The following is a 20,069-nucleotide window of genomic DNA, read 5'->3' as shown; positions in this document are numbered from 1 at the left end:
GCTGGCAGATAGGCAGCGTCTCTCCTGCTCCTTAAAGAATGCCCCCCCACTCGGCTTCTGAACGGGCTCAGTCGATGGAACCAGTTTGGTGCTCCTAGAATGTAGCACTGAACGGTTCCCTTATTGAAAGAGCGACACTGGCTGCCGATAGGTTTCCAGGCAAAATACAAGGTGCTGGTTAGAACCTATAAAGCCCTAACAGCTTAGGCCCTGCGTATTTAAGAGAGCGTCTTCTTCGCCATGAGCCCCACTGCCTGTTAAGATCATTTGGAGAGGTTCAACTGCGGTTGCCACCAACTAAGTAGGCAGCTACTCAGGAACGGGCCTTCTCCATTGCTGCCCCTGGACTTTGGAATGCGCTCCCTGTTGAAATAAGAGCCTCCCCATCTCTGGCCATTTTAAAAAAGTCCTTACAGACACATCTGTTCATCCAGGCTTTCAATTAAATACTGTTGTAATAGTTTTTAACATAGTTTTAAATGTCTAAATTGTTGTAACGTTTTAACTTTTTTCCCCCATTGTAATTTGTATTGCTTTCCTGTAAACCGCCCAGAGACATAAGTTTTGGGTGGTATACAAATAGGTTAGATAAATAATAAATTCACACCCTCACACCTTAGCATTTGCCAAACTGGATACTGCCCAGCTCCTATTGGCTGTCTCCTAAGCATCATTTTAAAAGCTGCTCTTCGACCATTTTGGTTTTAAGTGCCAGCGGTCTGGTTCCATCTTGGTCCAAGTGGAGCACATCCCTTTTACACCAGCTTCGCTTCCCCCCAAAATGTATCCTATTCCCAGTGCCTAACAAACCTAACCCCCTCCTCCTGCCCCTATGGTCTCATCCACTCCTTGAGACCCCTTCCTCTCCCTTGTCCTAAGCTGAGCCAGTGGCGGATAGAGTGTGGAAGTCTTGGGTTCTAATCCCTGCTCAGCTATGAAGTTCACACTGGGCTGCTTCCTGGGCTTGTTCACACACCTGCAGCCAGCCTGGGCCGGGGAGCTGGATGTGTTCCCAATTCCCAGTCATGGTTTTGCAAACATTAAGGGGGGGGGGGAGAATGATTGTGTGCAAGGCAGTGACTGGCTAGGATGACTATGCCCTACCCAAATTCTGACCCCAGGTTTTTACTGAGGTTGAAGGAAAAGCTGCCCGACCCCCACCTGTTGCCTCGAACACACACAATCGTTCTTCCCGCTGCCTACCTTAATGTTTGTGCCCAGCAACCCTGACCCACGCTGTCCACTTCTCCTCTCTGCTGGGGTGTGTGTGTGTGAATAAGCCTGTTGTCACCTTAAGTGGTGCAGCGGGGAAATGCTTGACTAACAAGCAGAAGGTTGCCGGTCCGAATCCCCGCTGGTACTATATCAGGCAGCAGCGATATAGGAAGATGCTGAAAGGCATCATCTCATACTGCGTGGGAGGAGGCAATGGTCAACCCCTCCTGTATTCTACCAAAGACAACCACAGGGCTCTGTGGGCGCCAGGAGTCGAAATCGACTTGACGGCACACTTCACCTTTACCTCTTAGCCTAACCTACTTCGCTTGTTGTGAGGATAACGTGGGATATCCTAATGTACGTGCATTCTTATGAAGCCTGCTTATCCTCTTATAATCTCTCATAGCGCCTGCTCATCCAGCAGCATTAGAGAGTTGATTCAAAAATAATCAACGCTGGATGATTAATCGCTTGCTTTCTAGGCTTGGTGCGCTTTGGCAGCAAGTGAGGAGGTAACCGTCAAGTTGCACAACATCAGATTAGAGAAGGTGGCAACTTTGTTGGCCCGTGGTTCAGAGATCTCTATCGCGTCAGCTTCTTTTGCAAGGTAGGGTACAGCTTGTCCCAACAAAATGTGTATCTCTTTAATTTAGAACTACTTAATGAAGGATTAACACCTCCATTCGCCTGTGTAATACAAGCCGCTCTCTGCTTGTTATCAGTGTGATCTGGCAGCTTTGCATCTGAGTTTCTTGCATGGAGGACAAGACGAAAGAGCAGAGCAGAATCAAGCCAAAGTAACATGTAAATGTTTTCAAACCATCAATCATGTTCCTCTTCCTCTGCAGAGAGATGGAGATAAAGGAAGCCTTCTCAACCTGGAGAGATTCCCAAGGGAGGCAAGCCAAATCAGTCTGTGACTACCCTATATATTCACAAGGCTATGGGGTGTTTTGTTTTGTTTTGGGGGGGGGTGGGGTAGGAGATGGTGCCAACCTGGGTCAATGGGGGCTACCTTGCGAACCCTCCCCTCCACCCTTTGAGCTTCTTGAAATGGATCAAGGCCACTTCATACATCACCATGTCCCCCTCTAGACAGAAAGCATGGACTAAGCCGATGTGGGGAGCCAGGGTGGGGTGGATTCCTCTTCTTCCTCCGACGTGCCCTCTTCTGAACCCTGACACCTGTTTAGACAAGGAGATTTGTCCTCTGCCCCTACAAGGCACATGCACACAGTGGAGGCAGCAAGCTCAGCCCCTCTCTTGCAGCATTGGCACCTGTGCACCGTGGATGCAGCATTCTCCGCAATCAAGAACTCTGCTGCTTGAGCAACTGTCAGGCCTTGGTGACGTGCAGGGGCAGGCTGCCGCTGAGAGTCTGATTCTGGCCCAGAGAGACGACCGTCAAAGAGGCCCACAGTGGACGACAGGGTAGAGACAGGCTGGGTCAGACACCGGATCAGGATGGTGTGGAGGCAGAAGACGTGGCCCAGTGATGAGGAAAGGGGAGATGGCCACTCAGAGTGACCGACGGAGCTGCTCCGACGGAGGAGCCTGCGCGGTGTCGTGGTTGGAATGTTGGACTAGGGCCGGGGGGACCTGAGTTCAAATCCCCATTCAGCCATGAAGCTCACTGAGTGACCCTGGGCTGACCACTTCTCTCTCAGCCTAACCTAGCCCACAGGCTTGTCAGCCGACACATAACCATGTACATCATCACTGTGGGCTCCTTGGAGGGAAAGCGGGATGTAAATGTGAAAATAAATAAATCTGGAGCAACAGTTACATGGGGCCAGTGCTAAATGTCCCTCTGCCTCTTCTTCTTCTTCTTGCCCCCTTTTTAAAAGCAGGGACTTCTAAAAAGTGGGGGGGGGACAAGAAAAAAAGCAGAGGAAATTTAAGGCACCTCACTGCTGCCCCCAAGACTGTTGCCTCATGGAAGGGTCACCCTTGCAGACAGGCCCCCGTTGAGTCCTCCGGTCAAGACTGATTGGTGTGAGAGTTAAAGGAAAGAATCCTGTAGGCTCTTCTGGGTGCATTGGAGAAGTGGGAAGGCGGCCAACTCTGGCTGAAGCTCTTTCCTGTTTCCCCAACATTTCCCACAATATCAAGCCATTAAAGTCTCCAGAATTGCTTAGAAGAGTCACCTGGAGGAGGAGGAGGGCTGGCAACCCTACCGGGAAGACCCTCCCTCCTCTTACCACCTGCCTCTCTGCAGAAGTCAATAGCATAAAGCATCCGACTTCATGTGCAAAACTGTGCACAGACACTTGTCCACCTTTGAATGTGGCAAGACAACAATGTTTCTTTGGGGCAGGAAAAGGCTTTTGCTGAATTTCCTCTCACTTCCTCGGCACCAAGGGGAGAAAAACCCAAGCTGTTAATTAGGTTAACAAAAAAACCCAAACACAACCCTAATAAGATCCATGTCTATAAAACCCAGAACCCTTTTATTTGTGTGGATTTCTGGTGCGCGAGCGTTGCGGAGCCCAGCTACTTAAAGGGGTTGCTAGGCGACGCAGTGAGAACATGAGGGTTAACGACTGGAAGGCCCAAAGCCGTCTGTTCAGTCGCGCGGGCCCTGAACGGAACGGACATGAACGCCGGAGCTGTCAGGAACATGGCCACCTGCGCGGCCTGGTTATTAGAACATTTCACGTCAAAAGCGTTTGTGGTGCTCGGGCAAGCAGGCCCAATTAAGAGGCCCGAAAGCCTCACTCCAGCCAGCCATCACTAACACTCAAGATAAAATTTGACATCCCTCTCTCTCTCTCTCTCTCTGGTCCCCTCTTGCAAAACTCTAATTAATGTAAACGGCTTTACGAGGGGACCGTGGCATTGCTGAAAAGGCACAGGACTTTGGCTGGATAATCAGCTTAAATATGGGGCGACTTCCTCTTCCTCTTCCCTCCCAACTTCCCTTTGGGGAGGCATAAACACTAGGAGTGCCTCTTTGAAAACACAACGCACTTCGGTTAACTTTCCTTTCTTGTTTCCGGAATATGTCCCATATAATATGAGTGACTTGAAATGGGCGGGTAGCATCGCTTGAGAACCGGATCGTGGAGGATGGCTGCTTTTAAAGACCGCATCAACCTCCACGTTGTTTCTCAGGGTGGCTTTTCTGACAGTCTTAATTTAAAGCCTTCCTTTAAGCCAGTAGTCACCAGAGGTCAGCCCCAGAACCCATTTTCTGTTCCAGATCTCCATTCTGGCAAACATATAGGGCTATTGAAGAGCAGAAGGACCTCTGAGCATGTCCAGAGTGCTTCCCCCTCACTATTAACAGTAACCACAGTTCACACATAGCCCCAACATGGGAGCAAGGTTTCTAGGTCTGAGGGTGTGACCCTAAGGTAGGCTTGAACTCCTACTTTATATTCAGCACCTCTGTAGTAGTAGTAGTAGAAATTAAGCACTAACCAAACCAAGCTGTTGCCAAATTAATTTTAAACAGGTGGGTTTGCAAATGTCTCTGTCCCAGGCTATCCTGGGATTTCAAGAGCTTTCCTGGGCTGTCCTCAGTTGTCTTGGCCGACGCTATTGCAGGACAACCCAGGATTAAAAATAAAGGATGAAATGTTTGTTCATAACATTGCTAGAGGAGTTGTATATAATAAACAACAAAAATGACCACAGCAAATGCTCTCACAATGAACTGACTGAGTCAATGGAAGCTCTACCGAAGTTAAGTAGTCCTTTCGAGCAATTCCGGAGGAGTACCCTACTGTTGCGGAACTTCATTGGGATGTCAGTCCATCTCTTTGCAATTTCCATCTCTTTGCAAGTTTCTTTTGGATACGGACCTTGTCATTTGACCCGGGGAGGCTCACTCAGTGTGGGCTGTGAGCCTGTGCCCTGCCCACGCCCTTAGAGCAAAGGCAATTCACAGCCTTAGTCTTGCACCTTAAAAGCCACTGCAGTGGCTTTACTGGTTTGCCCCGTTGCTGTGTGGACCCTCCAGCAGGGAGTGGGAGAGGAGGAGAGTCACGCCCGGCCTCCCCTGTCCTCATGGCTACACTTCTTGAAGAGAGAATCGCAGGACAAGCCCTCTTGCCCAGAGCAGCAGCTCCACACCTGCAGCAAATCTACCCCAAGCCTCAGAAGCTTCCTCCAATGATTGGAGCTCTTGCAGAGGGCTTCTCCCGAGCCAGACTGAGGGAGAAACCCCTGCACAGGGCTTGCATTTGCCTTCCTGAGTGCAAGAAGGCTGCTTGAAGCAGTCACATTTTTTTTTTTAAAGGCAAAAAAAGGGGGGGGGGGTCAGGCTGAGCACTCTTCATTTTGCAGAAAGGCCTTGAGAGACCCAGAACAGCACACCTGCAAACCACCTTGGGTGCTTCTTCTCCATTTCAGGGACAGACATCTTTGGATGCCTTCTGAGTTTGTGGGAGCTGGAATGGTGAGTACTCATCCGTTAATTATAATTACACACAGGTGAATCTAGGGTGGAAAGGGAGAGGGGATATTTGGGGTTATGCCCATGTTTTACAGGGGGGGAAGAAAGGTGGGTGATGTCTTTCCCTGCATTCCTTCATTTCTTTGGGTTTTTTTGTTTGTTATTCCTTACATCCCAAACTCTTATCTCTGCTCCCCTAAATATGGTTGCTATAGTTACCTGGTGGTGAATTTACTGCCTCAAGTGTCCTCCACTTCATTCTGCTGCATGTGTGCAGACCAGGCCTGGATGCTGAGAGATGCTCAGTCCACACCACCAGACTCTGACGAGGCAAAGTCCCCACAACACATGGATGTTTTGGTAACCAGGAAGGTGGGATGGGATGTCCAGAGTGCTGTGAAAACCCAACCATGGCTGGTTGATTTTTAAAAAGCTGCATGTGTGGATCATTTCTGAGTACATTACAATCTGCAAAATACTTCTGAAGTTCATCCCACGGGCTGACATACAGAGCCAGGAGGCACCAGTGCAGCTTCCCTTTCCCCAGAAAGTCCTCTGTGCCACCCCAAAATATTTTTTTTATTTATTTATTTCACATTCTGCTCTTCCTCCAAGGAGCCCAGAGCGGTGTACTACATACTTGAGTTTCTCCTCACAACAACCCTGTGAAGTAGGTTAGGCTGAGAGAGAAGTGACTGGCCCAGAGTCACCCAGCTAGTATCATGGCTGAACGGGGATTTGAACTCGGGTCTCCCCGGTCCTAGTCCAGCACTCTAACCACTACACCACGCCGGCTCTTTGAGGGCTGTGCAATGTTCAGGGACATGTTTTCAGGTGGCACAGAGGGCTTCCTAGGGAAGGGAAGGGCTTCAAAATGGCCACTTCCCTGCTGCACTGGTACAGTTAGTTGGGAAGTTTTGTCAGGCTGCTCTTTCACGGCAGTGGTATATCCTCGCTCTATGTCAGCCACAGAGTTCTTGGAGTTGCAGGGGAAATGAGGGTGTCAAATGAAGTACAGAGATTTCCTTCCTCTCCCCAAGTCTTTGAAGCAAGAATGTTCTTAACACCAGCAAAAGTTACCATGTCAATGAACAGCAAAGCTGTTAAAATAAGGCTGAAAAGGATATTTAGTGTCTTCTGTTAATGGCTAGGAGGGAATTCTCCGTTCCCTCTTCAGCTTCACACGTGAAACAGAGCACCCATAAAAATGTGAAAGAGGCGTATTTGGGATAGATAAGCCATGGGAGATCACTTTATTGCTTCAGATCAGCATGGCTCTCACCTCTAATGACGGAAGAAATCGAGTTAGCAAGTTAAAATACACATTGGCTTTGACCTAAATAATTCCCACTCTCGATCTTGGCTTGAAATAAAGGCCGTTTTTCATTTGCATGGCAAAGATTTAGAGTGTTGGGATGGATGTGCCGCTTTGGAGGAAGCACAAGTCCACGGGCCATTAAGTTCTGAAATGGGAGAGAGGCGTCTTTAGACGTTGGCGCCGTTGACAACCCCCAAAGCATTCATGCAAATTCAGACCCTTGAATACCAAGCACATGCAGACAGCGTTCTTGCATGGTAACCGAATTTTCGTTCTCTGTGCCATGCAAAAAGAAAAACCTAGCATTTGTGTGAAGCAAATCCACCCTTGGCATCCGCATCAATCATGCCAATATGTGGATTTCTGTAGATTCCTGCTTTGGATGCAGATTTTATTCTGTGCAGGGTAGACATGAATAAATGTGACCCAGACGGGGGCACCCAGCAGCCAAATGTTCCTCCTATAACAGCAGTAGCATTTCCTGCTCCGTTTCCAGGAAGCCCTCTGTCATTTCTGTCAGCTGTCAGGGAGGGAAATAGGAGGAAAGCATGCCCAGGGGAGGGACAAGTCCTTCTTCCTCTGGACCCAGCAAAATGGTGGGTTGGAGATGTTGGAACCCGGCCTGGCTTTGAGGGACAGGCTGCTGAGCAGACAGGTGAGGGTCAAAGAGATCAGAGGCAGGTCAAAATCGGCTGGGGTTGGGTGCCAGATTGGGTGGGCAAGGATCACGGGTGGTATGGGAAGACGGTGAACTATAGGTTGGGCTGGCCGGTTGAGTCCATGTTGACGCTCAGTTGAGAGATGTTGCTTAGACTGAGGAAGCAAACCTGGAGCAACTGTTATGTGAGGCCGGTCAGGCCTCAGCTCACCAGTGCTGAACAGCTGTAGTACCAGTATCTGCCAGGATGTGGGTGGCGCTGTGGTGGCAGGTAACTCCCTCTGCCTGGGAGTTTCTGTGATGGTGCAAAAATAAGTAGATACATATACACACACTCCCCATGTGGTAGCAGCCAATATATAGTGCCCACTTGAAAATATTTCTAACAGTGTCAGAGTTCAGTTCAGTTTCTGTCAGTTGGTCCCAAGATATGAAGATACAAAGTCTGTAAAATGTGTGTGTGTGTTAATCAATGTAGATTAGTATGCAAGCTTTCGAGTTACACAGGACTCCTCATCAGAATCCTGTGTTCACACCAAGAATGCAGGGCTAGCCTTATTGAAGAGAGGGACATCTATGCTGCTGTTCCCCCTGGATGTGCATTCCAGCCCAGGCGGAAAGAGTACACTGCCTGAGAATTGTAGACAAACAACGATGAATAACTCACAAAACGGAACACTACAGCTAATGGTTTTATGTTTATATACACAACTGGCTTCCCTCCCCAAAAACCGATCTCTCCCGTGTGGTCTCCAAAACTTACTATCATGGTTCAGCACAGACCAGTTTAGGGAGCTGCCTTCTTCCGAATCAGATGGGCTCAGTCTTGTCTACACTGACTGGCAGCAGCTCTCCTCCAAGGCTTCAGGCAGAGATCTTTCCCAGCCCTACCTGGAGATGCTGCCAGGAGTTGAACCTGGGACTCTCTGCATGCAAAGCAGGGGCTCTTCCACTGAGCTATTGCAGCCCCATCCTCATCTGTTGCCACAGACTGCCTGTGGTCATTCTTCTGTGACCCTGGAAATGTGACCCCGCTGGCCCCTTTATTCTGGGTGTGGCTGGACCCAAGAAGGGCAGTCCTCCGTTCTCTCATCTGGGTGAACCATTGTGCGGAAAATCTCACCCTCTCCTCTTTCCGTACAACGCAGAGAATGGCGGCTTCTCCTGGATTCGTGCGTAATGAGCGCATCGTTCCCGCAGGGCCTACCCAAGTGAGAAAGGGCTGCCAGGCAAAACCCTTCTTGAGGAAAACCAGACTTGCACGTAATTTAATGGAGTAGCAGCTTTGCATTCTTGGAGAGTTAAATAACCAGGAGAAATAATCATAAATTGATCAAGCTGGAGCGTGTAGATCTCCCCCGCCCCGCTTTTAAACGCTTTACGATTCCAGAGCTGCTTACATCGTAACAAGAATAAGATCTCGAGGGACGACAGAACAGAGGAAAAGCCCAGGAGTTTACATAATAATCCTAAATGTCAGACCGCAGGCAACAGAAAACCTATTAGGGAGTGAGAGGCCCAGTAGCTTACGCATGCACTGCCTTTGGTGACATCACCGGCAGAGGGTGGAGATTTCATTTTGGCCAAGGGTCTCCTATTTGAAGGGATGGGGTGGGGGGGGGAAGTGTCGATCCTGGGATGAGATAAAGGTAATGTCATGTAAAGCAGTGCTAAATGACTGCACCCCAGTCCCATTCGGAAACCAGCTAATAAAGAACTCGGTAGGGACCGGAGACACTTGGTGGTATTGCTTTGGAGTGTGTTTCTTCTCTTTTATTTCAGCTTCTTTGGTTTCGGGTCCCTTTCCGGGTTCATTTCAAAGTGCTGGTCATCATTACAGCCCTAAACAACTTGGGACCAGGACATTTGTGTGATTTCCACGATTAGTGAGAAATTCCAGTGGGTGGTGCTATGTGGGTTGGAGAAGAGAGCACTGGAGATGTATGTTGGTGTAATATCATATAAAGTTGTAATGGTTTGGGGAATCTTCCTTTTGGTTCCAACTGAGGTGTGAAATTCATAGCCTTGTAGAAAACATGATACGATTGACTAGCACTACATTTGAAACGTGCTAAAATGAAGGTTATAACTCAAAAGGTTTATTATCTAGGATTTATAAGAATTTGAAAATCATTTGGGCCATAATTTTAAAATAAGATGGGAAACTGTCTAGGGAAGGTAATTATCTGAAGAAAATTGGAAAAATACTGTTGCAAGAACTCCAGCTGCATCTCAGTATGTAAATTTTTGTAAAGAAAACCCGTTATAAAATTTTATATCAGTGGTATTTAACACCTGAAAGGATAAGAAAGATTTATAAAACAAGAAATGCAAATTGTTGGAGCTGTGGCAGTAATAGAACTGATTTTGTGTGCATTTATATGGTCCTAAAATTAAAGTCTATTCGAAAGATATAATTAAACAGATTGATGATAGAACCGGATGTGTAATTCTCTTAAATCCTGAAATAGTATTACTTGGAAATGTTAAAGATTATGTGCAAAAGCCAAATTAGCAATTAGTGGGGAGTATGCTTCTAAAAGCAAAGATCTTAATTGCTACTAGAAGGAAATCTGAGAAGAATCTCTTGATAACTGAATGGTGTCATAAATTCTCAGACCTACCTTCCAGCCCAACTTACAACATGAAGCCCAGTTTTAATTTGTTTAGCGTATCTCCCTCTTTCTGGTTGTCTCTCTGTGTTTTCTCTTTCCTTCACAGGGCATGTTTACACTGTAGGCATATGGTTTAACAGTCCTTCCTTCCCCCTAAGGCAAGGGTGTATCTCAACCTTGGGTCTTTGGACGATGTTGGACTATAATTCCCATCTGCCTAGACAGACATCTTCCAAAAGACAGCTTTTATTTTACAAATCACTTCACACAGAACACAAATTGATCATGTTTTTCTTATGCGTTTATATTGTATTTTTTTCTTGATCTCCTCATCTGTGAGTTTGATAGAGTTTTTTCAAGTTTGGTTGATTATGTCAAATTCCTTTTCTTTCAATAAAAGGTACACACACACACACACACCTCTCTAGCTTCCTTCCCAACCACTAGGAGGAAACCTGGAGCAAATTCATTATTCTCGAAGACTAAAACACTAAGATAGTGTTTCTCAATGTTTTGTATCAAATACTCTCTACCTTCTGAAAAATTTAAACATAAACTCAAGTTTTCAATAGATTTTATATTTATGTAATGTGTGCCATATGTTGGAAGAAGGGCTGTGTATATAGGACTGTGATGTGTCGGTTGACTGATCTAGTGGAGCAAGAGAGCTGGTCCGGTGGTAACGAGCATGAATTGTCCCCTTGGCTAAGCAGGGCCTGCCCTGGTTTGCGTTTAGACGAGTGACTCCATCTGAGCGGTGTCTGCTCTAATCTAATCTAAAATAATCTCATCTAAGATATCCCCCTGAGGGGATGGGGCCAACGCTCAGTGAGAGAGCATCTGCTTGCATGCAGAAAGCCCCAGTTTCAGACTCCTGTCTGAAACCCTGGAAAGCGGTTGCCAGTCAGTGTAGAGACAGTACTGGGCTAGATGGAACTGGCATAAGGCAGCTTCCTGTGTTCCTAGTGTGGGCAGGGTTGTCACCTTTTACGATAGGAATACACAACTAGAGCGGTACTTGGGCTAGAAGTGATGCTGGCCACAGCTAGTCTAGGAGGGCTAAACCCACAGCTGCATGAATTGCAACACCCCAGATTGTTGCTGAGTAATATAAAGCACTGTGCACTGCACAGTGTGCCAATTTCTTTGCCATCATTTTGGAAGAAGGAAAGGGCTGATAGAGAAATGGGGGTGGGGGAGAGAGTAATTCTAGGCCGCAGTCGGCAGCAAAGACTGAGCAGCAAGGGCAAGCAGGCCCTCTTCTCTCCTTCCTGGGCTCCTTGTCCCCCACACCCAGGGGTACATGTACACATGTTGAAAACTATGCCCTAATCAGGGGTCCCCAGCTTTGCATCTGCAGATGTTTTGGCCCATAGCTCCCATCAGCCACAATGCCCTTCGGGTCCATACCCAGCAAACCTGAAGTTGCAGCCTACTGCTTTATCCTAAAGACAAGATTGGCGAAGGAGGCCCTAGAAGGCCAAGGTAAACAACAGATTCAGCATTAAAAGAAGAAAACAAGGCTTGTCCCACGGCTTGTATTGTCATCATGTGGGTGTGCATAGCCCGTTTAAACTGGAGCGATGCCAGCTCCGTGTTAATTCAGAGTCATTATTAACTCCCAGGTTGCACAAATGTTGGTGTAGGAGCTAATGAGAGCCCAGGTTCTGGCGCCACAGCTGGAAAGCAGTCAGCCCTCTGAGCTTCTTGGTGAGCCATTACAGAAATTACAGTGGAGAAAGTCAAGTTTACTGGCGTAAAGTGTGGCTGGTTGTAATATCAGTTGAGGCTTTGATCTGCCTGATTCTCAGTGTTACTGAAGCGAAGAGACTTCCCCACTGATCTGTTAAAGCAAGAAGAACACTTGCAGAAATACCCGGAGAGGAAGCCTGCAAAAGGTTGGCTGTTCTTGTGCAGAGAAGAAGGCAGGCAGACGTCAAGTGTGTGGGATATCCTTTGTTTTTTATTTGAACCTCGAGGTCCACCACCAAACAGAACCTGCTGCAAAATACTGGTTTGGAGGCAGAACCAAAGTGGCTCAGGTGGAGAATGATGCATGTATTTAGAGAATTTGCATCCCTCTTTTCCAGTAACAAGGGACCTCAAAGCAGCTTACAGATACACTCAAAATACAACAAATGGATCAACATTCAAAACAAAATATAGAACAAAATAAGAATGTATACTGCAACATAAAGTCCAATTGCTAACAAGAAAGCCAGCAAATAAAAACTAAAGTCAACCAATTACAGGCATGCTGGGGAAAGCCAGGTCTTGGAAGGTAGGCAGATGGGTGCCAAACCAGAGGGGCACTTAGGTAATTTTGGAACCTGGATCTAAAGGCCTTTGGAGGACTCCCCTCCTCTGCAAATTAAGCATCATCATGCTCTGCCAGGCAACCACACCACTCAGGACAGACTAAAGAAGATTTGAGGTGCCCCAGGGGCTGTGGAGGCCCTGGACTTTGGCCCCAAAGTCCAGGAGTAAGAGCGCCTCTGATGATAACATCCCTGGAACTGTCTGTCAAGAGAGATGATGGATTCTCCACTGTCTTTCATGGCTAGACACTCTCCTGAGAAGTGGCTCTGTAGCCAAGCAGTCGAAAGGGCTTTGCATAGTAAGTATCTGGAGAGGGTCCAACTGGCACCTTCTGACTCACACAGAAGAGAGGCAAAGATTCTGGGTCTCAGTTTTGCAGGGCATAATTGAACCAGCATCCTGAAATGAGCTTAATAGTCATTCCCTTACCCCAGGGAATCCTGGAAACTATAGTTCTGTGAAGTGCAGAGAGGCTAGGGTTAAATAGGTGGAACATTCCCAGCGCTCTTGCCAAATGACAATTCCCAGGGTTCTTTGGGGGAAGCTATGACAGCTAAACTGATTGAAAACCGGAATGGACTTTGTAAGGCTGGACTTCCATGCTGGAAGCCACAAAAACCATAATATAAATAAAGTTCAGCAGGTTTATCCTTCTTCGCCAATGCCTCGTGTGGTTTCCCCAGTTCTTTGTGGTTGGTGACCTTCCCCCCACACACACAACGTTTGGGCATGACAGTGCTCATGACTAGCTTGCCATGGATTGGTGGGAAGGGGGATAACACACATGCTGAGTTTTGCTGTGGAGCCATTGCATGCTCCAGAGGTGCAGTCAGGTAATTTTGGACCCTAGACCTAATGAGCTTACGCCCACCCCCTGCAAAATAAGCATCCTTTCCATATGTATACATTTCACCACACACACACAGGTCTGGGCTAGAGTGCATTTGTGGGGGGAAGGACTACACAACCCCCAAAGGATCTATACATCTTTTTGATCATTCAGAATCATTGCAAACCCACAGATCTGGGCCAGAGTGCATTTGCCCCGCCCCCCACCAAAATACACAAGACCCAATGGAGTCACACAGCTTCTTGACCATTCACAAACTAACTGGAACACAAAATGTGTCCCTTGCTCCACGGTTCAAACACCAAGCCAACTTGGACATATACTACATTTGTAAGGGGAATGTATTACAACCACAACACATGCTTCCTGCTTCACAGTTCTCACGCAGACCCTTTGGATCACAAACCAACTTGAGCATAGTGCATTTCTTAAAAAGCAAGAAAAACTTGTTTATTCAGATGTAACAGTTAGTTCCACATTCACTAGATGTGCTCTATGGATAGAGATAACTCTTTATGGCAGCTTTACTGCAGTAGCGGGGAAAATCATTAAAAATCACAATGTTGACCAATTTCCTTGAAGTAAAAATACACAGAGCCCTGCCATCCTGGACTACATGTGTGCCCAGTTTCAGAACTCTAAGCCCAGCCATTCTGGAAATGTAAAGGGTGGGGCAAAGCTGTTGCAATTGTTTTTATTAAGGCAAAGGGCAGATTCCTTCACATGATGGCAGAGTGATGGTCTGGGGGGTGGGGGTGGGGGCTTCAGTTCCAGAAGGTTTTGTAATTGTCTGCCATGAAACAAGCCACTTAAAGGACTTTTTTTTTTGAAGTTTTTTTAAAATTCAAAATATAATTAAAAATAAATAGATCAACTGATCTGCTTCATATGCAAAGTCCTGATAACCTGTCCTACATCTGCAACAAATTTCAGAACTGTAGGCCAAGCCATTCTGGAAATATAAAAGGAACCCTCTTTTCCCTTGGGGAAAATCATGCGCCCACGATGAGAGTGGGAATACGAACCTGGGCCCAAGTCTGTGCCTAAAAGTGCCCCAACATGCTCAGGGACATCCATGATGAGTAGCCCCTGATTCTAGAGGCAAACAGAGATAACTGCTAAAGGCTATTATGGTTGTGGATTATGGGAGTTGTAGTCCAATAATAACTGAGGACCCAAGGTTGGTAACCCCTGCCCTAGGGTACGAGTCTTATCTGACACCCTAATTACATCTAATTGCATTGGCACACATTTCCCCCTGTTACCCTTGCCTCTTTCTTTTTTCCTTTTGCCCTCTGTTGAAAACTTAACTGCAAGGTCCTTGGGGCAGGGACCCATCTCTTTTGCTTATCGCTCTCTGAAGCACCATAAATATTGACAGTGCTGTAGAAATGATGAACAAGCTAGGTGAGACAGGCCTCGGGCAGTGCCCGTTAACAGGGGTTAGCGCGTTCTTATAGTCTGGTGGCTGTGGGCTACCTCCAGCCTCAGAGGCAAGATGCCTCTCAATCCCAGTTGCAGGGGAGCAACAGCAGGAGAAGGGGCATGCCCTCACCTCTTGCCTGTGGGCTTCCCAGAGGCCCCTGGTGGGCCACTGTGCGAAACAGGATGCTGGACTAGATGGGCCTCCTTGGGCCTGACCCAGCAGGGTTGTTCTTATGATCCTAAAAGCTCACATTTTGCCTATTCAAGTTTTAAAAGGGTCTACATTTTAATACTGTACTTCTGTTCTTCTCCGTATCTCCTACCTCATTCAAATACATTCCTTTTTTTTATTATATGTTGTGAACACAAAAAACCCACGGAAACTGCCAAATCATCCCCAACCCCCACCAAACATTCCTGCAAAGAAGCAGGCTGAAACTCACTCTCTCTTTTAGGCAAATAGTTTGCAATTTTCCAATGACCTTGCCAATAAAAGGAAAAAATTATTACCCATCTTCTATCATGGGAAATGGCGGCTTTCTTACAGAGATGTGGCATCATTTGGTCAGATCTCCGGCAAGGACGAACAAACCCTTTCGGCTGGGTGCGTGGTCAAAAGGAGTTGACTTTTGAGTATCAAGACATTCACCCTGACTTGGTCTTCAAAAAGCACGGTGCCACAGCTTCCCTGGTTTGTCCTCATAACCAACACAACCTGGTTTCTAATCATTTCCTCGAGTACCAATTTGGGTGCCTCCAGCCCCTTTCAGTTTGCAGGGAAAACAGAGTCAGCCCCAAAAAACAAGGCAGTGCTCTCTGCATACCTGAAGACTCTCCAGGTGTGGCAACATTTATTAGTTTGAAATGGGGGGGAAAGGTAAATTACATTTGAACAAAACTCCAGTGGCTGGTCTGTGGTTAGGGAACTTCCAGGTAGGTTGAGGAATGGGGGCAGGTTACTGGGGTGCCAGCAGCATTAAAGGAGGCCCCCTGCCCCACTGCCATCGAAGCAGCACATTGGGACTGATCTGACCCTTGCAAGCTTTGCACAGAGCTTCGCCACCCCTCACACTCCTTGCAAAGCTTGGAAGAAGTACAAGGAGAGGAGAGGAGGCTGGTGGCAACTTTCCCTCCTTCCTGCCTCCCATGCTGTGTTCAAACTTCTTCTTTGCCGGTTCGGTTACAACCCCTGAGGGGGATACCTACAGTGCCCACGCTGCTAGTCTCCCATTCATATGCAACCAGAGAGGACCCTGCTTAGCTAAGGGGACAACTCATGCTGGCTACCACAAGACTAGCTCTCCTCAAGCCAGTGGGGTGTGTGCGTGTGCAGGTGTCTATTTGGTGGGCGGGAGGACTGTACGCGTCCGGTTCCTTTCAAATCCAGTTTGGACTTGAACCGAACTGGGCATACTGGCTTCATGCACACCCCTAATTCACACAAGCAAAAACTGTGTTCTACCCAGGTTTGAGAGTGTTGTGTGGATGAAAACAACTAGGTAGGAGGAAGGAGAAGTGATTGTGCAGAGGCAAGGCAGGAGCTTTTCCTCCTACCTTGCTTCCACACAATCACTTCTCCCTCCTACCTACTACTGCTGCTGCTGCTACTGGGTAGAACACACAGTTTTCGCTTGGGTGAATGACCTCATTCTGTGAATTGCCCTAGGTCAGTTTCCGTTCTGGGTGGTACAAGGAGGAGAGGACTTAATGACTGATTTCTTCTGGTTATGTTTCTTTTTTGAGTAGCAAAATAGTGCCATAAATAGTTGAAGGTATACGTAGCCCAATATTCAGTGGGAATTCTACTTTCCCCAGTAGCTCCCACATCTGACCATCTCAGTTACACTTTCTTGTGTTTTCTCTCTCTCTCTCTCTCTCTCTTCTGCTTTTAGAAAGAGCTGGGGGTGAGGAGGAAGGAACTCACGCAGACATGAGCGTGCAAGTCAAAGAAAGTTCTAGAGGGTGGGTTCCTCCTCCTCTTTTGCATGTATCCATAATCTGGTCAGTTTGGAGGGGAGAGAAATATAGATGAGACCAAGGTGGAGGAGCTTTCTCTTGAGTATTTATCCCTCCTCTGAGTCTTTCCTGCTCACCCTCCCAAGAAGTTTCAGGTAGCAAAGGCAAGGGAGGAGTGAAGACTGGATCTTCCATCAGCCCACTCATGTGGTGGGGGTGGATTTGACCCTTGAATCTCTGTTGCATTCAAAGTGACCTGCCAATAAAACTGGGGGAATTGAAGACTACAAATTGGAATATTTTTCTTTTCCTATAGACACTCTAGCGTGCCTCATTATCATGCACCAAGAGACTTGTGGCCAAGCTCTTAAAGAAGAGATATGTAAATGTGGAGCACTCCTAGTCCTCAGTCAGCTCTGGTGATCCCCCGTGCTCATAAATGGGTTTATTTGTGTTTTTGCTGTGAACCTCTTAAATCAACTTGGTTCAGAAGCGCAAGACGTATTTGTCTCCCATGAAAACATTCTCCCACACCCTCTGTAATTAAAAGTAATCTTGAATTTCATCTTACACCCTGAGAAAGGAGCGCTCTTGAAGCAACCAGAGTGGGACTGCGGGCAGAAGGAATGTGACTTGAAAGCCTTACGAGTTTACCCTATAAATCTTTTCTTGTCAGCTGTAGTGGTGCATTTTATGCATTTTTCCCTTCGCTGCTAACTGGGGAATTGTTACTCCTTCCTCCCCTCCTTAAAGGACAGAGAGCGCATGTTCTTTGGGAAAGAAAATAACAGATCGGATGGAGTTTGTTTTATTAATACTGTAATACGATTACTCCTTTCGGGGTCAGAGTTGAGCTTCATTCTTCTAATGGAACAAGAGAGCTCTTTCTTGAGCGATTTATTAGCGTGGATGTAATTTATTGGCTCTGTAGTGGGTCACGGCAACACAGAACCTTGCTTATCCTCTTGGAAGTATTGTTTATGCAACAGGACTCTCCCCCAGAGGGCCGTAATTGTGGTTTCTGCATCTTAGCCTAAATAAAACGGTGCATCAGCCGGGCGACCTAGAAATCTGGGTGGCAAAACCCACAGTGGAGTGGGAGCAAACCTGGCTCCATTTTGGTTTTGCGTCTAGGGTGGCTTATTTGGACCATGGGAAGAAGATGGGGGCGGCTGGGAATGCATGCATTTTTTGGAATGGGTTGACTTTCAGTTTCAGAAATAATAGCTGATGCGACCTGGGATTCAGGGGAGCTAGTTTGTATTCTTACCAGGCCAGAGATGGTCTTCCTATCTAACTGCAACACAACACCCCTCCAGTGGCTGTTGCTGGTGTGTATCTTGAGTTTATTTTTAGATTGTAAGCCCTTTGAGGACAGGAAACCATCTTATGTATGTATTTTATTTATTTTTCTAAGTAAACAATGTTGGAAACGCTTGTTGAAAAGTGGTATATAAAAATTAGTAGTTGCTGTTCCTTTGGGGAGGGCTATAACACTGTGGCTTTCCATTCAGAAGGGCTCTGGTTTATTATTTGATAATGCTAGGTTAAAGATCTCAGACAGAAGGGCTGGGCATGATCCTTGCCTGAATCCTTGGAGACCTGATGCTAGTTAGATGGTGCTGAGCCAGATGGACCAAGGGTCTGACTTGGGAGAAGGCAGCTCCATATGTTCTATGATGGAAGAGCTGATGTTTTCCTCCACTGCATGTCTTGTAGTACATGATGCAGGTGCTTAATGCAAAGGGCCGGCCTGTGAAAAGCCCAACTGGTGGATTCTTCCTCTCAGAAAAGATGGGGAGGGGATGTTCTGTGATTGGCATGGTGGAAGGAGGTGCGTGCCTGCTGTTTCTCCTCTGTTGGAAAATTGTCTCCCAGGTAATCAGGCAAAACAGCCCACGGTAGTGGGGCCTCCCTTTTGGCAGTGTGTTCACTACCATCTGCAACCCATTTTGATGGTGGATGCTTGGAAGAGTATCATGGTGGGACTCAAACTGGACATGGATGTGATACCTGCATGGAGGCATGAATTCATTTAAAAGGTGCCTCCTCCGTGCAGCTGAGTCTGCGGCACCATGTGCTTCCAGAGGTGGTGGCATTGGGGCAGTGGGTCAACACGTGCAGCAGCTTTTGAGGCTCTGCTAATCAATAGAGGCCATGCTGGACAAAATGGAACACCGTAGCTCTGTCCAGACATCATGTGGTATGAGTGTACACTTGCACCGTTTTTTGTGTGCCCTTCTGTACTGCATTCATTTAAAACTGAACCTCAGTACATCATCCAGATAGGAAGTGTAGTGCTATATTTGACTGTGCAACGTAACGTGTGAATAGCGGTACCTGTGTAAACTGTACACTCATTGTACAAGTGTTCAATGTTATGTCCAAACAGGTCTAGTTTGACTCAAAGCATCTGTACATATTTCACCATGGTCCACTGGATGGTGGAAGAATAGCCCCTGAGCCTACCCCTGAAGTCTTCCTTGCACAGCCCTTGAATTTAACTTACCTTCCACTGGGTGAAACCCAGGAATGGTATTCCGACAGAAACCCACATTTACCAGCCAAGCGGCCATGGATGTGAAATGCCTAATGGCGTGATGATGGTTGACAGAAAGCTTACACACAGGCCTTGCTCCTTCGAAAGCACAACACAACGACATTGCCGTAAACGCTGGAGATGAAATGTCAAAACAGACCACTTCTGAAAGGGGATTGTGTATGCTCGACAGAGAGGCTGCCTGTTTCATAGTGGCTCTCGGTGAGTCCGCTCCGGCTAGTTGAACGCAGCTTTCTCCAAAGGAGATGCGGCAGCGCCTCTGGAATCACATTCGTCTTTCACTAAGGAGGACTAACACAGGCTGGCTGTCAACGCCGTCTTTATTATCCTAGAACTCTGCCACACAAAAATGTGCCTTGGTGCTTCCATATGCAGTCTCTGGCCACACCGTGCTTTGCTAAAACATCCTTTGGGTTTCTCCTCTCCCGTTGCTGGACTCTGCAACCTCTAGGAAACCAGATGTTCCTGAAAGGCCTTGAACTCTACACATTTTCTTACTGGACTTCTGAAGAGTAAGGCCAAAAACTATATATTATATTAAGTGTCATTTGGCCCTTCTGTGCTTGGGTTTTTTTGGTTTAAGAAATCAGCTATGGGGGCCTGATTTGGATTTGGACTGCAATGGTGATGGAAAGAGGCTTTAACTTTTTCTCACCACCTTGGTCCCAATCCAGATTTGGGCTGTGCACCCCTTGCTTCTATTTCCCCTGGGAAATTTTGCTCCTATTGGTTTGGCCAATGACCGTAAATA

General features: G+C 47.1%; 1 protein-coding gene across 4 annotated transcripts in view; it reads left to right on the top strand.

Moving 5' to 3' along the window:
- ZWILCH (zwilch kinetochore protein) overlaps positions 1–19,817 on the top strand; it is a 51,650-nt gene extending 31,833 nt beyond the window's left edge. The window contains exons 20-22 of one of the 4 annotated variants that reach the window (XR_008311399.1): positions 1,701–1,825; positions 2,067–5,620; positions 19,151–19,817. Coding sequence is in view for 3 of the 4 variants with exons in the window: in XM_053272015.1 (XP_053127990.1) it covers positions 1,701–1,829 (129 nt within the window). In the remaining variant the exon portion in view is untranslated. Of the gene's footprint in view, positions 1–1,700; positions 5,621–8,741; positions 10,558–19,150 lie in introns of those variants that run through there. The other 3 variants (XM_053272014.1, XM_053272016.1, XM_053272015.1) reach the window with 3 other exon arrangements.
- The last annotated feature ends 252 nt before the right edge of the window (positions 19,818–20,069 follow it).

This window comes from Hemicordylus capensis, chromosome 10 (genome assembly GCF_027244095.1).
Source record: "Hemicordylus capensis ecotype Gifberg chromosome 10, rHemCap1.1.pri, whole genome shotgun sequence".
NCBI classification, from domain to species: Eukaryota; Metazoa; Chordata; class Lepidosauria; order Squamata; family Cordylidae; genus Hemicordylus; species Hemicordylus capensis.
This window is presented reverse-complemented; position numbering and strand designations above follow the sequence as displayed.